The sequence below is a fragment of the Lepus europaeus genome, chromosome 7 (genome assembly GCF_033115175.1).
Source record: "Lepus europaeus isolate LE1 chromosome 7, mLepTim1.pri, whole genome shotgun sequence".
NCBI classification, from domain to species: Eukaryota; Metazoa; Chordata; class Mammalia; order Lagomorpha; family Leporidae; genus Lepus; species Lepus europaeus.
This window is the reverse complement of record NC_084833.1, coordinates 1,630,949-1,658,755: the sequence shown is the minus strand read 5'-3', so window position 1 is coordinate 1,658,755 and position 27,807 is coordinate 1,630,949. Positions and strand designations below refer to the sequence as shown.

At 66.8% G+C, this 27,807-nt stretch overlaps 1 protein-coding gene across 1 annotated transcript; it reads right to left on the bottom strand.

Moving 5' to 3' along the window:
- Positions 1-13,825: 13,825 nt before the first annotated feature.
- On the bottom strand, positions 13,826-24,952 carry IFITM10 (interferon induced transmembrane protein 10). Its single transcript, XM_062198510.1, has 3 exons — positions 24,794-24,952; positions 23,993-24,445; positions 13,826-14,429 (listed from the first exon to the last, which is right to left on the bottom strand). Exons 1-3 carry the CDS (start codon positions 24,950-24,952, stop codon positions 14,280-14,282), a joined length of 762 nt encoding a protein of 253 aa, XP_062054494.1. The 3' UTR covers positions 13,826-14,279.
- Between the last annotated feature and the right edge of the window lie 2,855 nt (positions 24,953-27,807).

Sequence of the window (27,807 nt, the reverse complement as noted above, 5' to 3'; positions counted from 1 at the left end):
TCCTGCTCCGTGGGCCCCGGCCCCAGCGCCATGTACATTTACATGAGTCACAGACACGGGGCTGCGGGCTGTGGCTCTGCGGCGGCCGCTTCTTCCAGGCAGCCTCAGGCCGCACAGGTCCATCTGTGTGTGGCTGCAGGGCGCCCCGCCTAGGGGACGCACCCCGGTCTGTCGTCCACCTCTTGGTGTCCTGAGCGGCGTGGCCGTGTGCACGCGTGTTGGTGTGTGCACTCAGAGTCGGGGAAGGAACCTGTGTGTGTGTGTCAGGCAGCTCCCTAGCAATGGGACCGTGTGTGCCCCCAGCAGCGGCACACCAGGGCTCGTTCCCCATCCCCTGGACACTGCCCGCTCCTCCCGGGGAGATGTGTGCCCGTCTCCGTGTGCCTGGGGCCACCGGCCTCTCCTGTGCAGACACCTTGGGCGTTTGTCACCGGCCTGCTTGCCGTCCCGCTGTGGACAGCTGACTTTCGCAGGCTGACCTTGTACCCCACATTCTTGCTGAACTCGCTCTGAGCTCCAGCATCTGCAAGATCCCCTGGGCTTCCCCGACTGCTTGATTTATGATCTGTTTGCCTGTCTTTGCCCCACTGCCCTGGCCAGGATCTCATCCCAGTGTGAATCAGAGGGGCCAGGCGTGGGCGGTCCTGCGGCTCCCTGTCTCCGGGGAGCGCTGAATCTTGCACGAATGGGCGTGGGGCCCTGGCCTGTCTCCCCTCGGAGCCTCCCTATCAGAGTGGACGAGATGTCTGGGTTCCAGCTGAGCCAGCGTTGGCACAGACCCCTCCAGAAAGCTCCGTGCATCAGCGAGTTTTCTGCTTAGCTTGTCGCTAGTGAGAATTACACAGGATTTCCAAGTCCAGCTCATCCCCACATCTTGTAGATAACCCACGGGTCCGCCTACACGAGTCGGCACCAGGCCTGGCGGGGCCGTCGTGGCTCTGTCGCGGTGGCCTTGGTTCCGGTGGCTGGGGGAGCAGTTGGGAAGCGCTCGCGAGCTCCCTGGGCTTGGGCAGGGTCGGGGTCCTCTCTTGGCGGGGGCTGTCACAGGCTTCGCCCTGGAGGTGTGATTTCATCAAAGCCCAGGCTCTGCCGCCCACCTGGTTTTTCATAGGCCCCCCCCTTAACCCTACCGTCCCTAGTGTGCTAGCGGCACCCCTCCAAACCCCTGCCCGCTCCGGTTCGGTCCCCGCGGTCACCAGCATGATGGCAGGAGGGGCGCTGGTGCGCGACGCCCAGATCAGAAGTAGCTGAGGGCCCTGCCGCCCTCTGCCATCCCTGGGCAAAGGCCGACTGTGGCATGGGACGTGCCACCAGGGAAAGGTTCCTCATGGGGGTGGGGGACGCCGCCAGAGGCAGAGCTGAGCGACAGTGTGTGCCTTCCCCGACACGTGGGACCCCTGCGGCACCCACCGCTGCTCTGCTCCGCCCCGAGCGCCCCCACCCCACTCCACCCCACCCAGGGGGCAGAAACCGCTGAGCCCTCAGGCAGTGGGCGTCAGCCCGGGCGCCCTCAGCGCCTTTCCCAGGGGCCCCTCTGCCCCCTCCCCACAAGGCTCTCCTGGGACCCCAGGCTCCTCAGGGCACAGCCCCGGGGAGGGACGTGGCCCGAGCAGAGAGTGCGAATGGGAAAGGGGTCGAGTGGGACTCAACACACGGCTGCAACAGGGGCCCAGGAGGAGCGGGCGAGGTGAACCCAGCCCTGAAGACAGCGCTGCGGGTGCACCAGAAGCTAAAGGACCCACCGTGGTACCCGCAAGGGACCGGAAGTGCCGGCAGTAGCAGGGTGGGACCCCACCTGCCGAGAGCAGGGGGTGCTGGGCAGGCCGAAGCCAGGGAGGAAGCCTCTGGGGGTGGGGCCGGTGCCCAGGCTCGGAACCCCCAGCCCAGGCCTCACCTTGGGCCTCACTGCGGGGCCCGGGCCTGGGCCTCTCAGCGTGACCCCCCTCTCTGACCTCAGCAGGCCCCGCCTGAGCCCGGGGGGCCTCCTCCAGTCCTCCCCTCGGTTCCTGCGTGCCCCCCCGGGTGCTCCCTGGGTGTCCGTGACGTGTGTGGCACGGAGTTGCCTCACTGCAGAAAGTCAGGGCCGGGGGCGGCCCTGCAGCCCCAGCAGTGACCAGGTCAGGGCACAAGCAGCAAAGGTTTGTCAAGTACGACACAGTTCAGGAGGTTAAAGTTCAGATTTTACGTTAGGAAAAAGAAAGAGAGAAAACGTATAAAGCTGGCCATAGCTTTCGCTTCTGGAACCCGCCCAGGAAAAATCGCTATGAAATTCATACAAAGGTGAACCGAGAGGGGAAAACAGTGCGGCTGCCCGAGCTAACACTGCCGCAGATGACAGCCCTGTGAAAAATGGAAGGTAAACACGGACAGAATAGTTAAACAGCAGAAATACCACGGGGAGGGCAGATGGAGCGCGGGACGGGACGCCAAGTCCAGACACAGCAGAGCGCACGGAGCAGCCGCCCCGTGCCACGTCCGCCCGTGATTTAGTAAGGGCAGGGCAGCCTTCCAGCGAGCGGAGAGCGCCGGCAGGCCCCGCACTCGCCTCCCCGGCACGGAATCTGTACGTTTAACGCCATTCCAGAGGAAAATAAATGACTATTTTGTCCTGCCAAGTGTTCTGTGCGATTCTCACCAGACCGGACGTGCACGAGCGGGCGTTCCAGCTCTGCAAGGGAACCGCGGAGGGACAGGCCGGGTGATGGATGATCCCCGGGGAGCCACAGCCCTGAGAACGGCGGCGCCGCTCCGCCCGGGGCCCCGCGAGCCCACCTGCCCCAGGCCACCGCGGTGGGTGCCGGCAGGGAGGCGGAGGCTGAGAAAACTGCCAGCCTCGCCGCTCGTTCCAAGTAGACCAAGGAGATCTTAGCTCAAACATGCGAGCGACTTCGGGCGGACAGAGACACGACCACAGAAGCGCTGCGGGGACACGCGGGGGACGTGGACTGGGTCCTGGGGAGGGGTCCTTAGAAGCAGAGCGGGAAACAGGAGCAGGGGAGAGGGAGGAGGGGGCTGTGGCAGCTGCAAGAGTTTCTGGGCTGGAAGTCGCTCTCGGTCACAGAGGAATGTCCTAGCAAACGCAGCCGTGCACACGTCCCCTGGCACCAGCGCCCACATCGGTCGCACGAAGCAGTGAGCAAAGACCACCACTCCCCAGCACGAGGGGCAAACGGAATTAAAGGCAGGCCTACGCTGCCGCAAAAAAAAGAGCTGATCCACGCAGTTTTCTGTAATGCACAGTGCTGTGAGCTTTCTGCCGACCCTGGCTTGGCAGCCCATCACCCGCGGGGGAGCTGACCCCGGGGGACTCTCACCAAACTGACAAACAAAAATCGATAAAGTCATTCTGAAATTTGCACGTGAGAGCAAAGCGGGGGGCGAGGTGGGAAGTCGTGCTGCTGGGATCCAGGGCACGGGTGGCCCCCCGGCCGCAGCAGGGGGTCTGGGCAGGGACACCCCGGGGTGGGGGTGGGACGCACGGCCCGGCGGAGGAGTGGGCGGCTTTCCTGACACCATGAGATGAGCACCATGGCTTCGGCCCTGAGCTCACAGCCTCTGCAAAATGACCTGGAATCGGATCTAAAAAAAAAAAAAAAAAACCTGTAAAAGTGGAGAGGAAGGCGTGGAGTGGACGTGAGGCCTGGGTGGAGAACTCTCACCCAGAGCATCTGCTTTTAAGGGAAAACAAAAAAATCAACGACCGAGAGTCATGAGGCAGGGCAGGGTCTCGCGGAGGCCTCGGGCCGGGGCTGCGGACGGAGCAGACGTCCCCGCTGGTGCCACCGGGAGCACGCAGCCAGCACGGAAGCCGGGGCCGGGGTCGGGGGAGCCCAGGGACCCAGGGACCCAGGGACCCAGAGCGTGTGGCACAGAGGGGCCAGCCGACGGCTGCCCCGGGCTGGAAAGAACCGGTCTCCATGGCTACACAGGTCCATGCCCGTGACCTGCCCCAAACAGCATGGGCAAAGGGCTCAAGGGTGCTGGGAACGGGGTGAGGTGCTGGGGCTGTGCAGTGCCGGGTGCCATCTCCTGGGGCCTTGCGGTGCTGGGTGCCGGGTGCTGTCTCCTAGGGCTGGCCCGTGGCTGCACAGGCTAAGTTGCCAGGGGACCAGCTACCGCGTGTGACTGCTGCTCCTGGTGCCCCCATGCTATGCTAGAGCCCCCCCCCCCCGCCCCGCCCCGAGCCAACGGCTCACTGTGTTAGGGTCCGGGGGATCTCTCTGTATGATTTCTAACATCTCAGTATTTCAGTACACAAACTTTTAGAACGAAGAGCTTTGCAAGGAGAACAGGATCGTGTCCCAAGGCCTCCGTGGACAGCAGCAGACAGGACCGCATGTCCTCCTGCACACAGGCAGCAGAGAGCGGGCATCGAAAGCTAACGGCACCCACGGGTGAGGACAGGAAATTCTGACTTTGTAAAGTTTTGTGTGTTCAAAAAAATTAAATAAAATCCAAAAGGAGGGAGAAGGTAAATGGAGTAAAGACAGATATGTGGAATCCAGCCAGCATCCTGCTCATGAGATCAGCCAGGCCCCGGGGCCCCTCGTCCCCGCCCAGCCCAGATGGGCCTGGGGTTCAGGCAGGATTCAAGGACCGGGGTGGGGGCCTGCGTCAGCACGGGGAGCTAATCTCTGGAATTTGCAGCCAAGGTCGCTGTCCACGCCGCTGCCAGCACAGCTGGACGCAATGAGGGGCCTCACGGCCCCCAGCCCTGGTATCAGAGACCGGGTCAGCGCGGCCTCCTCCGCCCGCACAGCTGCCCGGGCCCCGGGAGAAGGGGCGAGGCCGCTGCGGGGCGGGGGAGAGGCCCCCGGCCCCCATGCCGCCAGGCCGGGTGGAGGCAGGGCCGCGGCCCCGCGTGGCGGTGTCCGGGCGAGCACCCCGGCCCCCTCTGCCCCGCGTCATTCAATCACCCAGTGTTTGCATCTCCGCGGAGCCCTGCAATGGCCCGAATCTGGGGGATTTAGAGAAAGAATGCGAGGCCCGATCTGGGCTAATTAGGGCCGTCTCGGCGGGGACGTGAGGGGTCCCAGAGCAGGCGCTGGGCCGGGGCTGGCGCACGTGGGCCCCGCGTCGTGGCCGAGTCTGGCTTGCATTGCGCCCAGACTGTTTACAGCAGCGCACGCCTGCGTCTCCTCCCGGCCCTGCGCTGGCGCCGACGCTGTGCAGGCCCAGGGCCCCGCGGGGGCCGGCCAGGCCGGGGCTCGGCTGCCTGCGGAGCTGGGGTCGGGGGTGGGGCTGGGACCCTCTGCCGGCCCCTGTGAGGGCAGGGGGCCATCTCCACGCCTGGAACCAGGGCAGGACCCCGGAAACTTCTGGGGAGTTCTGGAAGCAGAGGCTGGGAGAGGGGCCTGGATCTGGGGTCGTGGGGACCGTGGGAGGCCCCAGCCCGCAGGGGGTGAGCGCCCCCGGCCCGGCCTCAGAGCGGGGTCCGTGGCGTCGGGGGCGGCCAAGAGGGGCTGGGAGGCTCTGCGCTGGCCTCTGGCCACGGCTGCTGGGGCCCTGCGGCTCCCGGGGGGACACTGACCCTCCTCCCGGCCCCCTGCCCACCCCGGCCTCCCCAGTCACTTCCGGGTCATGCGCTCTGAGTGGGGCCCCTGCTGCCTGAGTGCCTGCCCCTGCCGTGATGGCCCGGGGCTGCCGCGTGGGGTGCCCAGGGCCGGCCCCCGCCTGGGCAGCTGCCCTCTGCCTGTCCCCGTGTGGCCAGAGGCCAGGGCTATGCATACATACGTGGCCATCAGTGTCCCGAGAACTCCTGGAGGTCTGGCCGTCTCAGGGTGCGGGTCGGTCCTCGCCGAGACCACTGTGCGCCACCTGTCCCCGCCCGCTCCACACCCCCATCCAGGGAGCAGACCCAGAATTCAGACGCCCCCGCCCCTCCCCGCCTCCACTTCCGTCTCCCCGTCCTGGCCTCTGCCCTTCCCAGAAACCCTCTCCCTCTCCCCTCGGCTGTGGACAGCGACCCCCGCGGGAGCCTCCGCCCCACTGCCCAACAGCGCGGTTCCCGGGCCCACTGGGGCTCCCAGATCTCAGCGCCACTGCCCAGCACTGTCCTCGGGGGAAACTGAGTCAGCCCGGGCCTGCTCTCCTGTCTCTCACCTCGGAGCTGCGCTGGGGCTGCCCTGTGTGCCCCCCAGCCTTGCTCCTGTCCTGGCTGCTCCTGTCCCTCTGACACCCCCTCCTCTCGGAGCGGACCCCCGGCCTCGGCAGCAACCAGTCCTGGTGCCGGGGGCAGAGCTGGGTCTGCCTGGGGGATGGTGACTCCCCACGAAGCCCCCCTCCCCCTACCTTCCTCCCTCCCATCTACACCGTGTTTGTCTCTTGTTTTCAAAGATTTATTTTAGTTGTTGGGAAGGCAGAGTTGGAAAGAGAGGGAGAAGGAGCAGCCACGGACTGCTCGACCCCAACAGCCAGGGCTGGGCCAGGCCAAAGCCAGGAACCCGGAGCTCCATCCTGGTCCCCCAGTGGGCGGCAGGGACCAGGCACTTGGCCCATCTTCGGCTGCCTCTCCTGGTGCATTAGCAGGGAGCTGGATCGGAGGCAGCTGGGACTCGAACCAGCGCGCACATGGGACACGGTGTCCCAGCTGTCTCAGGTGGAGGCTTAGCCCACCGCGCCCCTGCACCGGCCCCATTTTCATCCCATTGTCCATGATTACTGAGCCACCAGTGCCGTGACGGCGAGAGGCTGCCGGGGCCCAGCCCGTGCTGGCCTCACACGGACTGTGTCCGGGCCTGGGCCGAGGGGCCGCTCTCCAGCCTGGGCCGCCGGGGCGTGGGGCGGCACGGGATGCCACTGCCCCGGCCACGCCCAGCGGGACAGCAGCCCTGGGCCCACTCAGCCGCCTGTGTGACCTCCTCTTCTGTTTCTTTACGCAGTTGTCTTTCTTGTGTGGACGGACTGTGCCGTTGGAAGCTTTGCTCCCAACTCGTTTATAAATTATTTCGAAACAGCCAGGACTGCGGTGTGCACACGGCTCCCCTCCACTCTTTTCTCCGTGGTCGTCCACGGATCCTCTGCTGAGTGGGTCCCCTGCTGCCTCAGTGCCTGCCCCTGCCGTGATGGCCCGGGGCTGCCGCGTGGGGTCCCCAGGGCCGGCCCTGGCCTGGGCAGCTGCCCTCTGCTCTCCTGGGCATGCGCTGGCCTCCTCCGAGCCCCACCATTCAGCTGCTCCCCCCGGCCCTTCCTGACCCTGCCCTGGCTCGGGGCCCTGGCTGCTTCGCCTCAGGCCTTGCTCTTCCCTGGCCGGGCCAACTCCCCGGGGCTCCCAGGAGCTGACCGAGCAGCTCAGCACCCCTGACCCCGTTTCCTGCAAGCAGCTCCTGCCCCCGATTCCTGACTGCCCTCGGGCCCTGCACGGCCAGGCTCCAGCGTGCCATGTGCGGTTTCTGCCGTCCACTCTGCCAGCCCCGCCATGTGCCTCAGCCCATGCCCACAGCCCCAGCTCTGTCTTCGCACTCTGAGCACCGGGCCTCACCCCGGTCCCGGTGGGGCCGCCCCTGCCTGTCCCCTGCGCTCCTGCAGAACTGGCCTGGCCTCAGGGCCCAGCCCCACCCACAGGCTGCCTCGTGGGGGAGTGGACTGTCACCACAGTGGCGATCGGGTCAGGGGCCCAGTGGTCCTTCGGCAGGTCCCCCTCTGTCCCCCCGGGCCCCAGGGTAGCGGGCCAGGCTGTCCCCACACCCCGGCTCCTCAGTCCCAGTGCTGAGGCCACTCCTGATTCTCTGCTCTCCCTACCCTAAGACCCCCCAGACCCCACCCCCACCCCGTGGAAGTGCCACTCAGCCCCCCCCCCCCCCCCTTGTGCATGGAGCCCAGCACCAGGCCCGAGGCCGGGACAGTCTGGGGCAGCCACGGAGCCCACGCTTCTGTGCACAAGCGGCCTGGGTCCTCCCCATGCTGGGCTCCCTGTCCCGGCCTCTGTGTGGGAGCCCAGGCCAGAGGTGGCCCAAGGCCGCCCTCTCCTTTGTCCCTGTCCTCCTGACAGACCTGGGCCTCTGTTCCCCAGCCTGGCGCTGGCAGCTGTGGCCACCACGCGGCAGCCCCCCACCCTTCCGCCCCGCCCTCTCTCTTCCTCGCCCCCTCCCTGGCTTCTGAGTGCGTGGTGGGGCCCATGACACATGTATGACACACGTAGCACACGGAATGGGACTCCCACAACACAGATAACATATCATCCACTACACACAGGACACATGCAAAAACATGACTATGCCACACGTGACACTACACACGTGACACTAAAGTGAAAAGGAGACTGAGCAGTGCAACACACATGACACAAGTGACATGCATGGCCCAGGTAACACCAACACGGCACATGCAACGTGACACATGTGACACACGCGACCCTGGCCGGGGCTTCCTTCCGCCTTATCCTGTTTGGCTCCCGTGTCCAGTATGTTCTCAGCTTTGGGGGTTTCTAGACACCAGCGGCAGCAGAAGCGGCCCGTGCGCCTGACAGTGTCTCACGGAGCCTGGCTGTCCGGCCGGGGGTCCGGTTTGTGCTCAAAGGTCAGGGGTTGTTTTCCCGCTCAGAGCAGCAGATCCAGCCGGCTCCGCTGTGCGGCACAGAGTGTTGCCACAGAAATGGTTGTTGCAAGGAGGGGTGACTGGCCAAGTGGTGCGGTGTGGACAGACGGGGGAGTGGGCCTGACCTGCATTGCCAGCGCCCGGCCAGTGGGGCTGGGTGGGGAGGGGCCGCGTTTCCAAGGAGGCTCCTAGGGGGGCAGCTAGAGGTCTGGGGCCCCCGGGACAGCCGCGGCGGGACGCTGAACCGGAACAGGAGGGGCGGCGGGCGCCTGCGGCGAGGTCCCGGCCACCTCCCACCTACCGGGCACCGGGCGTTCTGCCCTCCCCGCTGTGGGTCCTCACAGCAGCCGGGGAAGGGACACTGGATGGCATTCGTCCACCAGGACCCTGAGGCCCAGGGGCTTGGGCCTACTCGGAGTCGCTCCCTTGGAAACATGCCTTCCCCACCCTGCCAGCGGCAGAAGCCCCCAAGGGCCTGACTCGAAGCAAGGTCAAGGCATTGGCCGGCATCTGGACCCAGCCCGCGTGGAGCCCAGTGGACAGAGGGCTCACTGGGGGAAACCGCTGTGTGTGTCTCCTGCCACCAGGTGGCGCCATGCGACACACGCACTGGCCGCTCCAGGAGCCATTGCATTTTCTCCCGGGTGAGGCCGGGCCCTGTTACAGCCCCTGCCGTCCTGCAGCCGGGAACAGGAGGCTGCAGAGCATAAGAAACCGGGGGACGTCACCAGGGGGGCAGTGGTCACCCGGGACCAGGTGGTGGCCGCTGAGTGGTGGGGCAGAGGCTCAGGTGCAGGGACCTGGAGGAAGGGGGTGGGGTGGGGGACCACCCAGAGACCAGCAGAGGCAGGAGCTGCTTCCTGGGGGCCAGGGCGAGGGGCAGCTGGACCCGGATGGAGGCCTGTGGCAGCTGGATGCTCAACGGGAGGGCGTCTGGCTGCCCGTGTGCAGGGCCTTGCTGCCCTCGTGGTTCCTGGCCAGTCCCAGGAGGGGTGTGATGGGCACGCGAGCGCAGGCAGGAAGACCCCATGGAGGCCAGGGCCAGGAAGGGGTCATGGCCCCCAGGCTTCCCTGGCCCCATAGCCTGCCTGTGCCAGGCCCCGTGGGAGCTGTGGGCACCCAGACCCTGAGACCCCCACCCACAAGCCCCTCCTGGCCTGGTGCTCGCCCCAGACACTCACTGCCAGCAGGGGGCGCCCATGCACTGCTCAGTGCCAGGATGGCCGGATCTGTGACCTCTGCTAGCCTGCTGAGTTCAGAGAAACAGCAGCCGCGGGGGCCCTGGGCCCTGGGGTCCCCGCCTGCCCAGGAGGAGGCCAGGCGCGCCCCGGGCGGCCCATCTACCAAGGGTGGACTCTGTCCCGGGGGTGTGCGCAGGCGGCTGTCGCTGGGAGGGGGGTGTTGGGGTCCAGAGCGGGAGGAAGCAGGACTAAAGTCACCCCTGAGACGAAGCCTCGCACGCAGGTCCCCCCCTGGAGGTTCCCGTCGCGCGTGTACCAGGGCATGACTGACCACTGGCATGGGACCCACAGACAGCACACGCAGGGGTCACGGGACCGAGCCAGGAACGTTCACCCACACGGGCTGTGCGATGTCACAGCCAGGGCACTGCGGGGGGTGGAGCTGCTAGGCAGAGGGCGGCGCCCCGAGATTAACACGGAGCCTGCGCCCCACAGCTCCGGGGGCACATCCGACACGCACTGCAGGGTCCAAGGACACGCCAAGGTCACAACAGCACCCGGTGTCTGAGTGCTCCTCTTCCGATCCAGCTCCCTGCTGTGGCCTGGGGAAGCAGCAGAGGACGGCTCAAGTCCTTGGGCCCCTGCACCCGCGTGGGAGACCTGGGAGAAGCTCCTGGCTCCCGGCTTTGGCCCAGCCCCAGCTGTTGTGGACATCTGGGGAGTGCACCTGCAGAGTCTCTGTCTCACAGCCTCCAAATGAATAAATACAATCCTGTAGTCACCACAGGTGCGGGCCTTCAACAGCAAAGCTTCGCCCTGCTCCAGGGTCCGTCCACGCCCGTCCAAACCCCAGGATGGAGGTGTGTGCACCTCCCACGAGGGCTGGGCCACGCCCTCGTGGTCATCCTGCCTCCTGTTTTCCCGGGCCAAGCCCAGGGCTGCCTGTGCTGGTCTGGGACTTGCAGGGGACAGCGAGCGAGCCAGGATCTGAGGCAGAGGCTTGTGTTAGGGAAACGCCTGCGTGGGAGGGGGTGGGGAGGGGGCACCAGGGCTGAGGATTGGCCTGGACGGGACACGGCACACCTGGTGCTGAGTGAGGGAGCGACGAGGGCGCTGTGGGCCGCGGGAAGCCGGGCAGTGCCTCTGGGGAGCACTCACGCCCATGGCCCGCACAGCACCCGGCCCCTGGCAGGGAGCAGCCCACGGCTGGGGCGTCCACGCAGCTGCTGGGCCCTCAGACGGCTACTGCTCACCGCAGCACAGGGCCCCCAGTGCCATGGCTAAGAGTCGCTGCCTGCAGGCCACACGGGGAACCAGTGCCACAGGTGTTGCTGTCAAGGAAATGGGTGCGTGGGGCACAGCTTCCGCTCATGGTGCCACTGGGCATGGAAACATTCTAGAACATTCCCGGAGGCTTGGCTGGTGGGGAATGGCGTTATGACCGCACCGTGGTGGCAGACTGGGAGGCTGGGCGGCCCGCAGCCTGAGGCACCCACATGGCTTCAGCGAGTGGCAGTGGGGTTCAGCCGGACAACGGAAGCATCTGTGGGCGCTGAGCAGCTGTGCATGGAGTGCGACGTCAGAAACCCCTACCCCTTTCTCTTCTCTGCCGTTCTTCACCCGGGAATAAGCTGCAGGGCCGGCATCCCACGTGGGCACTGGTTCGAGTCCCGGCGCTCACCTTCCGATCCAGCTCCCTGCTAATGCACCTGGGAAAGCAGCGGAAAACGGCCAAGTGCTTGGGCCCCTGCACCCACGTGGGAGACCCAGAGGAAGCTCCTGGCTCCTGGCTTCGGGTTGGCACAGCTCCAGCCATGGCAGCCATTTGGGGAGTGAACCTGCAGATGGAAGACCTCTCTCTCTCTCTCTCTCTCTCTCTAACTCTGCCTCTCAAATAAATAAATATTAAAAAATAAAGATGCAGCAAGGAACACCTCTGAATGGAAAAAATATAAGCCAAGACTTTAGTAAAGGCTGGAAGAATGTTTTGAGAGACGGAGAGGACAGACAGACAGAGCCATCTCACACGGCCTCTTTACCCACACAGGCCTGCGGCAGCCAAGGCCAGGAGCCTGGAGCTCAACGTGGGACTCCCGGACGGGTGGCAGGGGCCCAGCTGCTGGGGTCGGCACTGGGAATGGGGTGGGGACGTAGGCCCCTCACCCAGCGTCTCCTGGCGCCAGGCAGCATGGGCTCAGAGGCAGGCGGGCAGGATGGAAGATGGAGGACAAGGCTCCTCTCTCAGCCTCGCTTCAGCCACGCACTTGTGACCCCCAACCTGTCACTGACACGCTGTCGGTTGCCCCAGTGACAAGGTGGCAGTTCTCCTGTGGGGCTCGAGCGTCGTGGGGCAGGAGGGGCAGAGTGGGATGCCCGTGGGGAGGATGAGGGAGCGCCAGTCCCGCAGGGAGAATGAGGGACGAGGCCATGCCCCTGCTGTCACTCCGGCCGCGGCTGTCACTCAGCCGTCTCAGGGAGGGTCTCTGGGGCCCACAACCCCGTGTTTTTGCCGCCCCTGTCTGCTCGCTCGTGACTCACAGTGGAGCCTCCCAGCCTCAGGTCTGGGACCCAGAACCTCGACAGACAGCGCAGGCTTGAGTGACGTGGCCAGCAGTCGCGCTGGATGTGTGGACCGCGGGGCCCCTGGTGTCCCTTTGCCTCCGGTGTGGCCGGTCCTGTCTCCCCCGGACCCCAAGGAGCAGCAGCCGCCATGGGAACGTCCCCAGCGAAGCTCACGCAGAAGTTACCCCACCACGTGGGGCCATTAGGAGGTGACAGTCACACGGACAGAGGAGCAGGTGCACAAGCGATCCAGGGGCTCGGACGCTGCCCAGACTGCGCCTCCCCAGACCTGCCACGGCGTGGCACCTGTGCCTCCCCTCCCCCAGCCCGGCCGCCACCCCAGCAATGAAGGCAGATTTCTCGGGGTTCTGGTCCCAGCCAGAGAGGCTGCTGGGGGGCTTGCTGCTTCCAGGTGTCCGTGGAGGGGGGCTCGGTCAGCAGCCCCCAGGCCCAGCCCTGACAGCGGCTGCTCAGGACCTGCAACCATCTCTTTGCTCGCCACAGGGAGCAGCCCGACTCCCACAGCCCCGTGCGTCCCATGGTCACTCCTGTTCCCCACGGCTGCGGCCCCTCCCTCCTCACGTGGGCTCCGCCCACTGGACCTCCATCATTCATTCCCCATCAGGATCCCCGCCCAGGGCCAGCTTCCTCCCCAGGCTCCTCTCCTGGGCACTGGAGCTGCTCGGGAACCCGAGGATGCGACACTCCCCTGCTGTTTGCACTCGAGCTGAGGACGTGGACACTCGGTCACTTCCGTTTGTGTCCTGGCACAGGCCGGTGTGACAGCGCGAGCACGGGGAGGAGCGCCAGGACGAAGCCCAGCACAGCAGGGCGGGCGCAGGCCCCACGGGAGCCCACGGGGGCCCAGGAAGTGGACGGCCGCTCGGGGAGCCATGGCCAGGCCTCGAGGAAAGCTGGGCTTGGGGGATTCCACGCTGTTGAGTCCTGCGCGGGGGTCGGCCGAGACCCGTGGCCGGGTTCCCGCTGGCTTCCTGTGCTCGGGCTTCGTCCGTCTCTCATTCATGGGAGCTGCGTTTGATCAGCGGGCGGGGGGTTATCGTGCCTAGGCTGTGTCCATGTCATCTCTGGCCCACCCCCCACGTGTCCGTCTGCAAACCACCCCTGCCACCTTTGCCCAGCTCAGCAGATGGACAGGCAGTGGGGGAGGGGAGACACCTGCCCCTTTCCTGATCCAGAGTTGCTCCCCTCCACCCCCTCCGGTGCCTTCGGGCAGCTGCCCTCATTCCAAGGTCAGGGGTGACCGGGGGACCTGCAGCGGCTTCTTGCGGTCAGAGCCCCACCCCTGGTGCCGCCCCCCACCGAGCTACTTGGCTGTGTCCCGTGGGAGCAGGAAGGACACACAGAGCACCATCCCTGCTCCCTGAACCCCGGCAGGAGGAAGGTTCTGGGCAGGTGTTTGCACGCTCTGGGGCTCTCACATCCAGCTCAGACGGCCACCGGGGGCAGCGCCGGGAGCCGGGGGCCAGCAGGCCGGACCTCCCTCCCTTCCTCACGGGGCACAGACAGAAGTCAAGGCCGGAGCAGGGAGCTGGGCGGGGTTTTATTGGACGTTCACAGGAGTACAGAGCAGGGTTGCAGCTCAGAGGAGGCGGGGACGGGGTGGGGGGACAGTGACGCCCAAGCTGGTAGCCTTCCCGTCCTGGGAGCTCCCACATAAGCCCTTCTTGCTGGGTGTCAGGTCTGGGGGCCCCAGGAGCCTGGGTGGGGGCCCCGCGGGGCAGGGCAGGCAGCCGCCGGCAGCCAGGGTGCACAGCACGGCGGAGGAGGGGGAGCCCAGGGCCCCCGCACAGGCAGAGGTCAGGAGGCGGCGCGGTGGCTGGGACGAAGCTCGCTGCTCCCCGGGCGGGTCGGCGTCCAGAGGCCTTGGGGCCGGCTCACAGCCCCTGGGGCACCCAGGGCGGAAGCCCCTCTCTGCCGGCCCTCATGTGAGCCTGCACGTCCGGGGTCACGCTGAGAAACGTGTCTGAGCGCCGCTCCGGCTCAGTAGTCGGTGAGTGGGTACCGCAGGAAGATGAAGACCAGGATGATGCAGGACGCGGCCAGGGCCGAGCTGGTGATGTTGAACAGCCGGGCGGTCTTGGCGTCCTCCACGGCTCCGTTCAGGTCATTCAGAAGTTTCTTGTCCCGGACCTGCAGCGGGGAGGAGGGGACGAGACCCTCGGTGAGGAGGGTGGCGGGCACGGGGCCAGCGGCCGACGCCGGGGGCCCACGGCTGCCGACGTCCGTGGGGGCTGGAGGCGGCCGTGTGAAGCGGTGCAGCCCCGGGCAGAGCCTCCCACGGACCCGGAACCACTTCCCAAGAACTCAGGACGGCCGAGGCACTGCTGGGACTGTCCGCTCATCTCGATCGCGATCAGGGTGCACGGGTGCCGGGTCCTCGGACACAGGGGCGCAGCGTGGCCGCTGAGCTCCCAACGGCGCCCCTGCCCGCAGAGCTCGTGGCCGAGGGCTTGGGGCACAGGGCCCTCGTGTCTGGACCTCTCTCTGCGGAGTCACAGAGGATTCGGGGTGCACGCAGAGAGCAGGCGAGAGCACACACAGCACACGGCTGACGTCCGGGGGAGCGGCCACGGGAGCGCTTGGCTTCTGTCTTGTGTTTTGCAACTGTTGGTGACTCTAAGAGATCTACGTGGGGAAGCCGGCCTCAGGGGCGTAACACGACCGGAAGCCAGCGTGGCACGAGCCTGCCCGATTTCATCCGTGTCTCCTAACTTTACTGAACTGGACGCTGGGAAGACACGGGCCAGGCAGCCGTCCCCCCGGCCTCTGGGAAGAGACGCGGAGGGGCTGGGGGCCAGAATCCACGCCACGGGGAAGGAGACAGTGGACAGGATGGCACCGAACCCCGCGGCCGCTCTAGCCCAGAGCGAGATCCAGGACTCCCGCTGCCCGGAGCTCTTTCTACAAAGTCCACAGAAGGACAGGTGTGGGCACGGCGTGGTCCGAAACCCGGGAGAGCGGAGAGCGGGAGCAGCGGGGGAGATGAAAGGCGAGGTGAGAGCAGCCCTGCACTGCTCGAGGGAGGAGGCGAACGGACGGCGCCCAGGGGAGGGGGGCGGCAGCGGGCAGCCCGAGGGGACGGGGCAGGGACAGGGCAGCGGGCAGGCGCCTGGGGAGGACGGACAGTGGACACGGCACGGCAGAGAAGCAAGGGCAGGGTGAGCGGACGGGCTGGGGTGGGGGGGCGTGGTGGCACGGGTGGCAGAGTGGGTGTCGTGGCTCGCAGTGTGGAGGCAGAGCGTGGTGGGCCCTGTGTGTGCAGGAGGTGTGGTGGTGGAGAAATTCGGAGGGAAGGAAAGGCACCGGCGAGGGGCAGCTCAGTGGCAGGAAGAGGGGCCCGTGGATGGGGCTGGGCACAGAGGGCAGAGGGGCACAGGGCGGGGGAGCCTGGAGCCTGGGGGACAGGCGGCGGCAGGAGAGCTGTGCCCCCTGGGCTCGGGGGCCAGGAGCGACGGCTCCGCTGAATTCCGGCTTGGTCCCTTACTTCGCTTTTGCCCTAATGCAGAACTGCGTTTCTAACGGACCCGGTTCCGGTCCACGGCCTCCCGCAGATTCACGCTGTGGCCCGCTGACCCTCTGCGCAGACCCGAGCACGCCGGCCTCCCAGTCAACTGCAGTGCCCAGCAGTGCCAGCGCGGCGGCTCCGGCCGTCTGTGGGGTCCCCAGCTCAAGCTGGCGCACAGAGGCCCCGGGATTCCGGCTGCGTGGCGGCCAGGCGGGCGCCCCGCGGCCCCCACGAACGCTGCAGGCCTGTCCCGTTCCGTGGCTTCCGCTCCGCGGGAGGTGGAAAGGACCTCACTCGTCGGTGGACACAACTCGGGGAACACGGGCACTGGCCTCGGGGAGCCCACACGAGGAAGCCTTTGGGAGTGGCCGCTGGGCAGGGAGCAGCCAGCCTCCCCCTGGGGACAACGCTCACTCTGCTCTCGGGGGCTACGGCGGTGCCGTGACCATGGGCTCTCCCCGCTCCCAGGACCAAGCTGGCGCACACTCCTGACCTTGCTGACGGCCACTCATGTGCGTGGATCTCCAGTTCTCTGCACCCAAACACCTAAATGTCATTCTCTACCGACTTACTGAAGTAAGACACGGGAGTGGGAGGTGGGTGTAGAGTGGGAGGTGAGTGGAGGAGTGGGCACTGGTATAGGAGTGGGAGGTGGGTGTAGCAGTGGGAGGTGGGCGTGGGAGTGGGAGGTGGGTGTGGGAGTGGGAGGTGGGTGTGGGAGTGGGAGGTGGGTGTAGGAGCGGGAGGTGGGTGTGGGAGTGGGAGGTGGGTGTGGGAGTGGGAGGTGGGTGTGGGAGTGGGAGGTGGGTGTAGCAGTGAGCACTGGGTGTAGCAGTGGGAGGTGGGTGTAGCAGTGGGAGGTGGGTGTAGCAGTGGGAGGTGGGTGTGGGAGTGGGAGGTGGGTGTGGGAGTGGGAGGTGGGTGTGGGAGTGGGAGGTGGGTGTAGCAGTGGGAGGTGGGCGTGGGAGTGGGAGGTGGGTGTAGCAGTGGGAGGTGGGTGTGGGAGTGGGTGCTGGGAGTAGGAGTGGGCGCTGGGTGTGGGAGGTGGGTGTGGGAGCGGGAGGTGGGTGTGGGAGTGGGAGGTGGGTGTGGGAGTGGGAGGTGGGTGTAGCAGTGGGAGGTGGGTGTAGGAGCGAGAGGTGGTTGTGGGAGTGGGCGCTGGGTGTAGCAGTGAGCACTGGGTGTAGCAGTGGGAGGTGGGTATAGGAGAGGGAGGTGGGTGTAGCAGTGGGAGGTGGGTATAGGAGAGGGAGGTGGGTGTAGCAGTGGGAGGTGGATGTAGCAGTGGGAAGAGAGTGGAGGAGTGGGAGGTGAGTGGAGGAGTGGGCACTGGTATAGGAGTGGGCGCTGGGTGTAGGAGGTGGGTGTAGCAGTGGGAGGTGTATGTAGCAGTGGGAGGTGGGTGTAGCAGTGGGAGGTGGGTGTAGCAGTGGGAGGTGGGCGTGGGAGTGGGAGGTGGGCGTGGGAGTGGGAGGTGGGCGTGGGAGTGGGAGGTAGGCGTGGGAGTGGGAGGTGGGTGTAGCAGTGGGAGGTGGCGTGGGAGTGGGAGGTGGGTAGACTTGTGACTGGGCACTGGATACAAGGGCTGGCTGGCTGCTGCATGGGGGCAGGGCATGACGGGCAGCTGAGTGCATGGCAAACGGACAGGACGGGCAAACTGTTGGGCATTCAGACGTACGCCCAGTGCTGGCCCACATGCAGCAGGGACGGCAGGTGGCATGTGCTGGGACAGGTGTGTGGGCGTGTACAGGGCAGGATGGATGGACAGGTGAACAGAGTTATAATGGTAGGTGGCTGGCTGGATGGATGGATGGGGGGTGAATGGGTGGAATAATGAGTGGATGTGTAGACGGGTGGATGGATGAACTGGTGCTCAGGTAGGTGGATGGGTGGATGCGTGGGTGGATGGGTGTGTGTGTGGGGGGGGTGGGTGGATGGATGGGTGAGTGTGTGTGGGTGGGTAGATGTGTGTGTGTGTGGGTGGGTGGATGGGTGTGTGTGTGGGTGGGTGAGTGTGTGTGTGGGTGGATGGACGAGTGTGTGTGTGTGTGGGGGGTGGGTGAGTGTGTGTATGTGTGTGTGGGTGGATGGATGGGTGGGTGGATGGGTGTGTGTGTGTGGCTGGGTGGATGGATGGGTGTGTGTGTGGGTGGGTGGGTGAATGGGTGAGTGTGTGTGTGGGTGGATGGATGGGTGGGTGAGTGTGTGTGTGTGGGTGGATGGATGGGTGGGTGAGTGTGTGTGTGTGGGTGGGTGAATGGGTGAGTGTGTGTGTGTGGGTGGATGGGTGTGTGTGTGTGTGTGTGGGTGGATGGGTGTGTGTGTGTGTGGGTGGGTGGATGGGTGTCTGAGTGGGTCGGAGGCAGGGCTACTGCTCAGTAGCGCAGTGTAGACCAGTGGGTGGCAGATGGACAGACAGGGTCACACACTCCTCCCTCACTGCACCCCGTGCCTGCTCTTTGCACTTGCTGTTCTAGGTCGTGGCGCTGTCACACGGAACAGAGCAGAGTCCGTGTCCCCACGGAGCTTCCACTCGAGGGAGAGGTCCGACCGTAACTAGGCGTGCAGGAGGCGGAACACGGTCGCAGAGGCCGTGGGGGCACCGAGGGGCACTTCCAGCACAGCGGCCGGGGGCTCAGGAGTGAGGGGCCTGAGACAGCCACAGTGCGACAGCCCCAGGCACCGCGGCCTGCAGGGACAGCGTGGCGGGCAGGGCATGGGCAGGGCAGGCGGGGACGGAAGGTCCTCAGAGTGAGTTAGAGCCGGCGACACAGCCTGGCCGGACAGTCCCGCCTGGTGACTCTGGCCATCCTGCAGAGCACACATTGGGGTGGGGCAGGGGCCGGCTGCAGGCCGAGACGCTGCTCTGCACACCAGGCGGCGAGTGCCTGGAGCCGGGCAGCAGCGGCGATGGCGGGGGCAGCCGCTTGGCTCCTGGATACGCGCAGGTTGACAGGAGAGCCTGGCAAAGTGGAGACCCGGCACGTGTGAGCGAGCGTCCTCACTGTCCCACCCACCACTCCCTGTGAGCTCCTGATGGCGCAGTAATTGCGCACGTAGTAAACGGACGGGGGGGGGGGGCGGAGGGGCGTGGGGGGGTGAGTGAATGAGTGGACAGGTGAGGGACAGCGATGCTGACACAGCACAAGGGAGGGTGCGGGGAGGAGAGAGAGGGAGGACAGGTGTGCCGGCCGGAGCCATCGATGGAAGGAGGTGGGTGAGGAGCAGGTGAGAACCAGACCAAACAACTCCCCCCACCGCGGTGCGTGGACAAACTGCAGGCGGATGGGGGGCTGGGGGGCAACAGCGAGGGGACGGGGAGGCGAGGTGCGGGTGGAGGGGGAGACAGCGGTTGGAGGAAGGCAAGGGGGGAGGTGCCTGGGGAGAGGTTCGGGGACACAGAGCTGGGAGAAGGTGGGTGCTTCTGCTGATGGACAGGTGGCCGAGTCAGAACGAATGAGTCAGACGAACTGACATGAACTGACAGGAGGGAGGAAGCCGAGGTGGAGGAGGGGGAGGGGAGGAAGAGGAGGAGGAGTGGGAGGGGAAGGAGGAGGGGGAGGGGAGAGGGAGGGAGAGGGAGAGGAGTGGGGGAGGAGGGGGAGGGGGAAGAAGAGGAAGGGTAGAGGAGACAGAGAAGAAGGGGAAGGAGGAGGGAGGTGGGGGAGGAGGGGGAGGAGTTGGGGGAGGGGGAGGGAGGGGGAGTGGGGGGGAGTGGGGGAGGAGGAGGGGGAGCACTGGGGGAGGAGGGGCTGGGGGAGGAGGAGGGGGGAGGAGGAGTGGGAAGGGGAAGAGGAGGGGGAGGGAGAGAGGGAGGGAGAGGGAGAGGAGTGGGAGGGGAAAGAGGAGGGGGAGGGAGAGAGGGAGGGAGAGGGAGAGGAGTGGGGGAGGAGGAGGGGGAGGAGGAGGGGAAGTGACTGTGAGGACGGCACGGTGCTCCCACTGCCGCTTGCATCACTTCTCTCAGCCACACTCCGAGGGAGGCGCGCACCCATTCCTACAAGGAGGAAGACTGAGCACAGACCTAGCTACCCAAGGTCTCCCAGCCAGCGAGTGCCACGGACAGGACTCGAACTCTCGCTCTGAGCCGAGCCACCGTGAATCCTGGGTCACGGTCACGCAGGACACAGAGGAGCAGAGAGAGAAGACAGAAAACTGGGTGATGAGTGACTCATTGGCATGGAAATAACTGGGAGAAGGGGGGGAGAGAGAGACGTCACGAAAAAATTATCACAGGGCCAGCGCTGTGGCATAGCCGGTAAAGCTGCTGCCTGCAGTGCCAGCATCCCATATGGGCACCGGTTCAAGACCCGGCTGCTCCACTTCCTATCCAGCTCTCTGCTATGGCCTGGGAAAACAGTAGAGGATGCCCCAAGTCCTTGGGCCCCTGCACCCGCCGGGGAGACCCGGAAGAAGCTCCTGGCTCCTGGCTTCCGATTGGTGCAGCTCCAGCCGTTGTGGCCAACTGGGGAGTGAACCAGCGATGGAAGATCTCTCTCCTTCTCCCTCCCTCTCTCCCTCTCTCCCTCTCTCTCTCCCTCTCCCTCTCCTCTCTCTGTGTAACTCTGACTTTCAAATAAATCAATAAGTCTTTAAATAAAATCACCGGAGAGTGGCGAGATGGGTGTGGCTGCACACGCTGGAAGTGGGTAAGCGGTTTGGTGTTCTCATGGACGCTGAGGGTGAGTTAGGAAGCAAAGGGGATCAGGAGGGAGGTTGGTGGGAAAGGAAAGAAAACAGACAGGGAGACAGCTGGATGCGTGGATGGGTTCACGACGGAAGAGTATGTGAGTGTGCACAGGTAGGCAAAGGGACGAGCGAAACCCACAGACCTGGTGAGCAGACGGACAGACAGAAGGATGGGTAGAGAGAAGACTGGGTGGGTAGGTGGATGGGTGAGAGAGTGTGTGATGGGTGGGCGCACAGAAGGGTGGGTGCGTGGGGGATGGGTGGGTGCACAGATGGGTGGGTAGGGGATGGGTGAGTGAGTGGGTGGACTGGCAGGTGCATAGACAGGTGGTGGGTGGGGGATGGGCAGGTGGGGGATGGGTGAGTGAGTGGGTGGACTGGCAGGTGCATAGATGGGTGGGTGGGTGAGGGATGGGCAGGTGCATAGACGGGTGAGTGTGATGGGTGGGTGCACAGACGGGTGGGTGGGGGATGGGCAGGTGGGGGATGGGTGAGTGGGTGGACTGGCAGGTGCATAGACAGGTGGTGGGTGGGGGATGGGCAGGTGCAGAGACAGGTGAGTGTGATGGGTGGGTGCACAGACGGGTGGGTGGGGGATGGGCAGGTGGGAGATGGGTGAGTGAGTGGGTGGACTGGCAGGTGCATAGACGGGTGGGTGTGATGGGTGGTGGGGGATGGGTGGGTGAGGATGGCAGAGGCTGATTTTCAGAAAGGGAAGAGCATCCTCTCTCCTAACCCGGGCGTTCGCACTTCATCCTGTGCCTCTCCCAGCCCCAGGGCCTTGTGTCCTGGCTGCACCTGCCCCATTCCCCGCTCTCCCCCCAGGGCCCCCACAAGGGGACCTACCCCTCAGCCTCTACCCTCTCCTGGTCCCCTTCCTCCTCGCCGGCTGCGGCTTATCCGATCTTCCTCTTCTGGTCACGGCACGGCCTCAGCCCTCCCGTCCGAGCCGGTCTTCTCCAGCCCCCCGACGGGACGCCGTCCTGCCGATCCCTGTGACTGCCCGACGCCTGCTGCTCCCTCCTGAGCGGCCGCCTTGCCCCGGGCCGCTGCGAGGCGCTGCGTTCCTGAGTCCCTGTGAGGCCTCGAGGTTCCTGCTCGTGTCCACCATTTGGCCACCAACGTTCCTGGGCCCCGTGTGGGTCAGGCCCAGCCGGGGCACTGCTATAACCGGAACAGAGCCTGGCCTCTGAACTCAGGCAGAGCCTGCACCCAGAGTCACCCGGGACTAAGAGGGTGGAACCCAGACACGGAGCCCACGAGGTGGCCTAGGCACTGGGGCGCACGCTCAGCAGTGGAAGCCGGAGTCGGGCCCAGCCCTCCCTCCCTCCCTCCCTCCCTCCCTCTCTCTTCTCTTTCCTACTTGGCTCACACATGATCCTCCCTCTGCCTGCTCCCTACTGCCATCCACTACCCTCATCCGAGGCCCAGCAAACGGGCACGTGAACCCCCAAAACGTCTCCCGGTAAAGTGAGCTGCCCGGGGGCTTCATGACGGCAGGTGCTGGCCTGGCGGGGGCAGGGGGCGGGCAGACGGGACTGGGGACTCAGTGTCCCAAGCCCCACAAACCCAGGTGTGCCCTGGCTCTCAGCGCATCCGCCGACTGGCTGGCGAGGCCGGCCCAGAGCTCAAGGAGCACGGGACGCCAAGAGGAGGAGGCTGGCTGTCAGCCAGCTCGCGCCAGCGCGCCAGCGGCCATCAGGAGGGCGCTGTGGAGGCCGCATGAATGGAGAATCGGCTTTTTGTGTCCGTTCCCCAGAGGCTGAACAAAATGGGGCTGCAGTCTGGGCGCCCCACACCCAGCCTGCGCCGGCCCGCGCAGGTGGAGGGTGGACGGACGAGGCGATGAGCAGATGGACAGATAGCGGCAGGCACGGGCGCGCCCTGGCCTCACACCCCCACGCCCTCGAGTGTGCCGGCTCATATGCGCTTTTGTTGGAATCTCGTTTTGGGAACAGGTGAGGGGGCAGGGGCTCCGTGAGGCTGAGCCCCAGAGCTGGGATTCGGCTGAGAGCTCCCCCCGCGAGTCTATCCAGTGCCCTTGGAAGTGCCCACGACCGGCAGCTGCACCGACAGACGGGTGGACTCCGGCCGAGCAGGCGGCTCTGCGGCCTGGGATGGCAGCAGCTCCCCGGCACACCCCTCTCCTGGGGCCCCGCTGCCCCCAGGGAGGACCCCGGAGGAGCCGCCCGGGCAGGAGCCCTTCTCACAGCTCCTCCCCCCAGTGCAGGCCCTGCGCCATCTAGAAGCACCTGGCCTACCTACATTCCGTACCAGATGGGCCTGCCAGGCCGGCCACAGCCGGAGCCAGTGGGGAGGAGGGACGGCTTCCGGCCAGGAGCTGGGGCAGCCAGACCCATGCCCGCAGGCCAGAGCAGGGCGCGGCCAGAGGGCAGCAGCAGGGGGGGTGCTCTGGCAGCTGTGGCCCCGGCTGGCCTGTGCCCCACATTGCTCTGAGGGCCCTGCAGCCCAGACACGGGGCTGCCTAGCCTGTGCCGCCTCCTCGGCACACACACACCCCCTCACACATCTGCAAATGCACACAGGCAAAGGTGCACACTCACACGTGAGCTCACACGCACACATGCGCAGCTAAACCCACCGACAACGCGGCGTGCACACAGGTGCACACACTCACACAGGCAGCCACGCACACACACGCACAAGACGTTCTCACAGCGAGGGGGGCAGGAGGGCCAGGTGGCCGGGCCAGGGCTGGCACGCCGAGTCTGGTCAGAGGCGGAGCCAGTCGGTGACCTTCCTCCCGGGGCGGCCTCAGCCCTGCACCTTCTCCCCTTGCAGCCCCCCCGCCGCCCCCCGCTTCCATGGCGACATGCATCTGGCCTTGGCCGTCCCAGGCTGGGCGCGGGGGAACTGATGATCCGGCTACACCGGAGCCAAGTCCTTGCTTCCGGAGTGGCGGGGAGCACACGGCGTCCCCCCAGCGCCCCCTCCGCCTCGGGCCTGGTCCCACTGCACAGGGGCTGCCAAGCCTCCCTCGGGGAGCTCTGCTCTGCCCTCAAGGGAACGGGCTCTCCTCTCTGGGAGCTGCGCCCACTCGGGACGTGCAGTGAGGGGAGGTTCGAGACTCGTGTCCCCTGCCTTCCCCCGAGCTCCCACTGGGTGCCGGGGAGGGCGTGTCTCGGCACCTGTGTCAGATTCCTCCGCCAGGGCTGGGATGAGGTCCCCGGGGGACCCGGCGTCACCCTTCCTCCCTTCCTCCCTTCCTCACCCCTCCTCAGCTCCACCCCCTGGCGCCCAGTGGTGGCTGCCATCCAGGCCAGGGCTCTGAGCTCAGCTAAGCTGGCTGTGCAGGGAACCGAGCCCTGGCGGCCCCAGCCCTCTGGAGACACCCGGAGTACCCCTGTCTCTCTGGCTCCCCCAGCAGGTGTCCCTCGGCCCCCTGTCTGCCCTGCCCGTGGGGTCCCCTGGGAGGGTGGCACAGCCAGCGCTCCCTCCAGCCCGCCCCGCCCCCCCTGCACCCCTACCCAGGGCTCACTTTGAGGGAGTATGCCAGGGCGATGAAGCCGAGGCAGCAGAAGTTGAGGTAGACGAAGTTGAAGATGGACCACAGGTAGTAGTCGTTGACCTCGGTGGTGTCCGGATACACCTCGATGACCGTCGTGGGGTTGGTCATGGTCTTCTTCTCGGCCAAGTGCTTGCAGGCCTGGGGGGCGGCAGCCGCGCGCACGCTGTCCGTCTTGCTGCTCTTGGATTCCATGGGGAACAGGGTGGGCGCCATGGGGGGCGAGGCCGAGGGCTCCGGGCCGGGGACCGCCGGTGCCTGCAGAGCCGGGGGCTTGGACACGCAGGCGAAGCAGCCCTTGGGGGAGCCCGCCGGGGGCCTCGGGATCCAAAAGGCCCCGTCCAGGGGGCCTCGGCCTTCCTGGGCGCCGTCCGTGGTGCTGGCCGGGGCTCCCAGCGGGGCTGGGCACTGGCCGGGGCCCTGGGCCTGGAGGGAGGGCGAGAGTGAGGACAGGCAGGGCCCTGCCTGCCCAGTAGCAGCCACCCTGGAGGCCTGCAGCATCCCCAGGCCGGCAGCCCCATAAACAACTCCAGCAGAGCGGGCTGTCCCCTGCTGGGAGAGCCAGCAGCCAGCCGGCCACCTGCCTCTCCCCCCTCCCCCCAGCCACCGGCGGCCACTGCCCATGCCAAGGCCCTCCGCAGCAGCCTTGGCTGGCACATGGACACTTCTCATCACTTTGCCAGCTGCGCACAAACACTCAGCCACCGACAGACACAGCAGCACCCTCCCCCGGCCCTGGCGCACCCAGCGCTACCCCGCCTGCCACACTGTTGCCTGAAACGCAGCCCTTGCGCCCTGGGCGCGCGCAGGGTGTGCAGACCCCAGCAACCGGCAGCGGGGCGAGTTCGCTGAGGCACCTGCCGCGCGCAGACCCCGGCCCTCGGCCGCGGCCACCCAGCGGGACACACACGGCGACACTGGCTGGGACGCCATCGCCATACGGTGTGGGGACCACAGACTCGGCGCGCATCGCACCACGCCAGTCCCGGCGGAACGTGGTGCGGGACCCCAGGAGCACAGCGCCTCCCCCGCCCCGGCGCCACACAGGAGGACCCTCTGCTAGAGGAGGACACTTCTCCAAGGAGGCGCCAGGCGCCCGCGCCCTGCGCCACCCGGCCCGGCCTGGGTCTGCGGCAGCCGCGGGACGGGCGCGTCCTCACCTGCTGGCGACTCCACGGCGGCCGCCCCGCGCGCCGCGCTCCGTCCGCCGCCGCCGCTCCGCGTCCCTCGGCCCAACCTTGGGGGTGGGGAGCGCGCGGGGCTCGGCGGCGCCGCTGCCTCCCCCGCTCCCGCGTCGCTCCGCAGAGCCCGGCCGGCCACAGCCAGCGCCTGACTCACGGCGGCCGCGGCGGCGCAGCCTTCCCCGCCTCCCGCGCCGCAGGGTGGGGGCCCGGCCGGCCGGAAGCGCCGCCGGGGGGGAGTTGCGGCCGGTGCCCCTGCCCCCAGCCCTCTCGCTGAGCCCCGAGCCCGGCTCCTTCTGAGCGCCCCATCCGCCTCCCCAGGAGAGCCCCCCTACCCTTCTTCTTGAACTCTCCGTTCTGGCACGCCCACCCTCTTGGGACCCCCGCCCCTCGGCTCTTCTGCTTATGCTAAGCCTCATCCCCGACCCTGGTCCCAATCCTTTCAACTCCCCACGAAGACCCAGTCCAGGTGGGAGCCTGCCGAGACACCGAGCTGTGTCCTCGGGCCCAGCCCGGCCCATCTGTGCTCCGTGCACCTGCACACTGTCCCTAACCAAGCCACCGTGATGCTCTGGCCCCTTCCAGCCCCCAGCCTCTGCACTCGGTCTCTCCCCAGCCCACTCCCACTTCCCGAGAATCCGACCCCCACCAAGCCGGCCCACTCTGGCTAACACAGGCCAGTCCTCGAGGGGGCAGCCTCTCCCAGGTCAGCTGGCCAGTACCGGCACAGGTGCCCCAGCCAGCTCCCCTCTGCCCACGGACCAGCTGTCCTGCTCCAGCCCTGGCCCCTGGCCTAGGGCACCTGCCCAGTGCAGCTCTGGCCACTCAGCCCCGGCCCCCAGGAGTGCTCGGCCTCCAGATGCCCCCCCCCTCCCGCTCCCCGCCCCTGTCAGACCCAGCTGCCTCTGGCATTTCCATCCCTCCCTCACTCCCGTCCTTCACGGATCTGCCAGCCCCCACCGAGCCCTGAACTGCCCAAGAGCAGCCTGGAGGTCAATGCGTGGCGCCCCCAGGCCCCCCTGCATCTCTCCAACCCCTGCTCCTGATCCAGTCCCTGGCCTTGCTCTGCCCTGTCTCCGGTGAAGCCCCTGGCAGTCTGCTTCTGTCTCTCCCAGACCCTCCTCCTCTCCCCATGCCCAGGGCCTTCCAAGGGACCCCCTAACTCAGTGGGTGTCTGCCCGGCTGAGGTCTGAGTGCCTGGTCGTCCCGGAAGCCCCTCCTCTCAGCCTCTGTGCCCTGAGCCCTTCTGGGAACCCCTGTCCCCAGGACAGGCCCCGCCTTTCTCTCCAAGCCCCTCCCCTTCCCAAACCAGTCCCCACCCACCCCCACCTGCTGACCCCTGGCAAGGCCTTGCCCAGGGCTCGCAGGATCCAGCTGCAGAAACTGGATCTTAACCCAGGTTGAAACCCCGGGTGAGTGGGAGGAAGTCCCCAGTACCAGCCCCACGCCCCACCCCTCCCATCTCCTGGGACATCCCAGCATCCCCCCACAGAGCCCAGGCTCATCCAGGAACCCGCCCGCCGTGTGGGCAGGCAGGGCCTGCTGGGGGGTGGGGGGTGGGACAGGGCCTGGTGCTCCACACCCAAGTCCTGGCACAGGGGACCCCACACCCGGACGCAACCACAGGGCCCTCTCCACACTGCCCGTCTGAGCCCCACCCTGGGCAGGCAGGCTCCAGGAGGGCCGATCTGTGCACAGGCCCCAGCAGCAGGAGGCGGGCCTGGGCCTGGGCCTGGCTCCCTGGCAGCTCTCAGCTCCTGCTCTGCGCTCAGGTAGGCTCCAGGCCCGGGGCGCCCGCCAGGAAACGCCGGGGAAACAGCTGACAGCAGGGGCGCAGCTCCCACTGCGCTCCTCCGCCAGCGGCAGGCACCGCCGGCTCAGGCTGGTGAAACCCCACGGCCGGACGCGAACCCCGCGTCAGACCCTGGAGCCCCGAGGACCTGGACCTGCGGGATGGAGGCCTCCAAGGACAGCTCTGGGGTAGGAGGGGGCGGGGCCCAGGGCACCAGGCCCTGAGGACAATGGTCTCTCCTGGAAACCCTGCCAGTGCTGGGCTCGGATTTCAGCGCAGGGAACAAGGGCAGCAGTGTGCCAGCTTCCTCCCTCCCCTGCTGGGCGAGCGCCACTCAGAGCTGCTGGTGCCTGAGCCCGGGAGGTCGACAACCCATCCCACAGGCGGGCAAGGCTCCAGGCCGATGGGCATCACCTCGCTCCCAAGTGCACCTGCTGGGGGTGGCGGGCTCTGGCGAGGACTCCAGCACCACCGCCCCCAAGGGAGCCTGGGCTCCACCAACAGGTCCCACACCAACTCCTACTCATGCTCCAAAGCCCTACTGGCTGCGGCCACTGCCGTGTCTGAGCACCAGTGTTTCTGCAGGTGCCCAGGAGCCAGCCTGGCCTGTCACTCCCGACCCTTCCCCGGCCAGTGACTCCACCAGGCCACTTCCAGGGGCCCACGGGGCAGGCTGCCCGCCCCGCCCAGAGGCTCCTTCTCTCTGGGCCTGGGAGGGGCCGCGGGGGGGGGGGATCTGGGGTCTCCTCCGAGGGCAGCCATGTCCTCTGCAATCAGGTGGTGGGCACCGTGCCTCGGTGCCAGCTCCACTCCCG

Bases quoted from the DNA above. Each gene is read 5' to 3' on its own strand.
- IFITM10 (XM_062198510.1), bottom strand. From the start codon at position 24,952: ATGGCGTCCCAGCCAGTGTCGCCGTGTGTGTCCCGCTGGGTGGCCGCG. The intron at 24,446-24,793 runs GCAACAGTGTGG...CCCTCCCTCCAG, and splicing joins GCGCAAGGGCTGCGTTTCAG to GCCCAGGGCCCCGGCCAGTG. The intron at 14,430-23,992 runs GTGAGCCCTGGG...TCCCCGCTGCAG, and splicing joins CCCTGGCATACTCCCTCAAA to GTCCGGGACAAGAAACTTCT.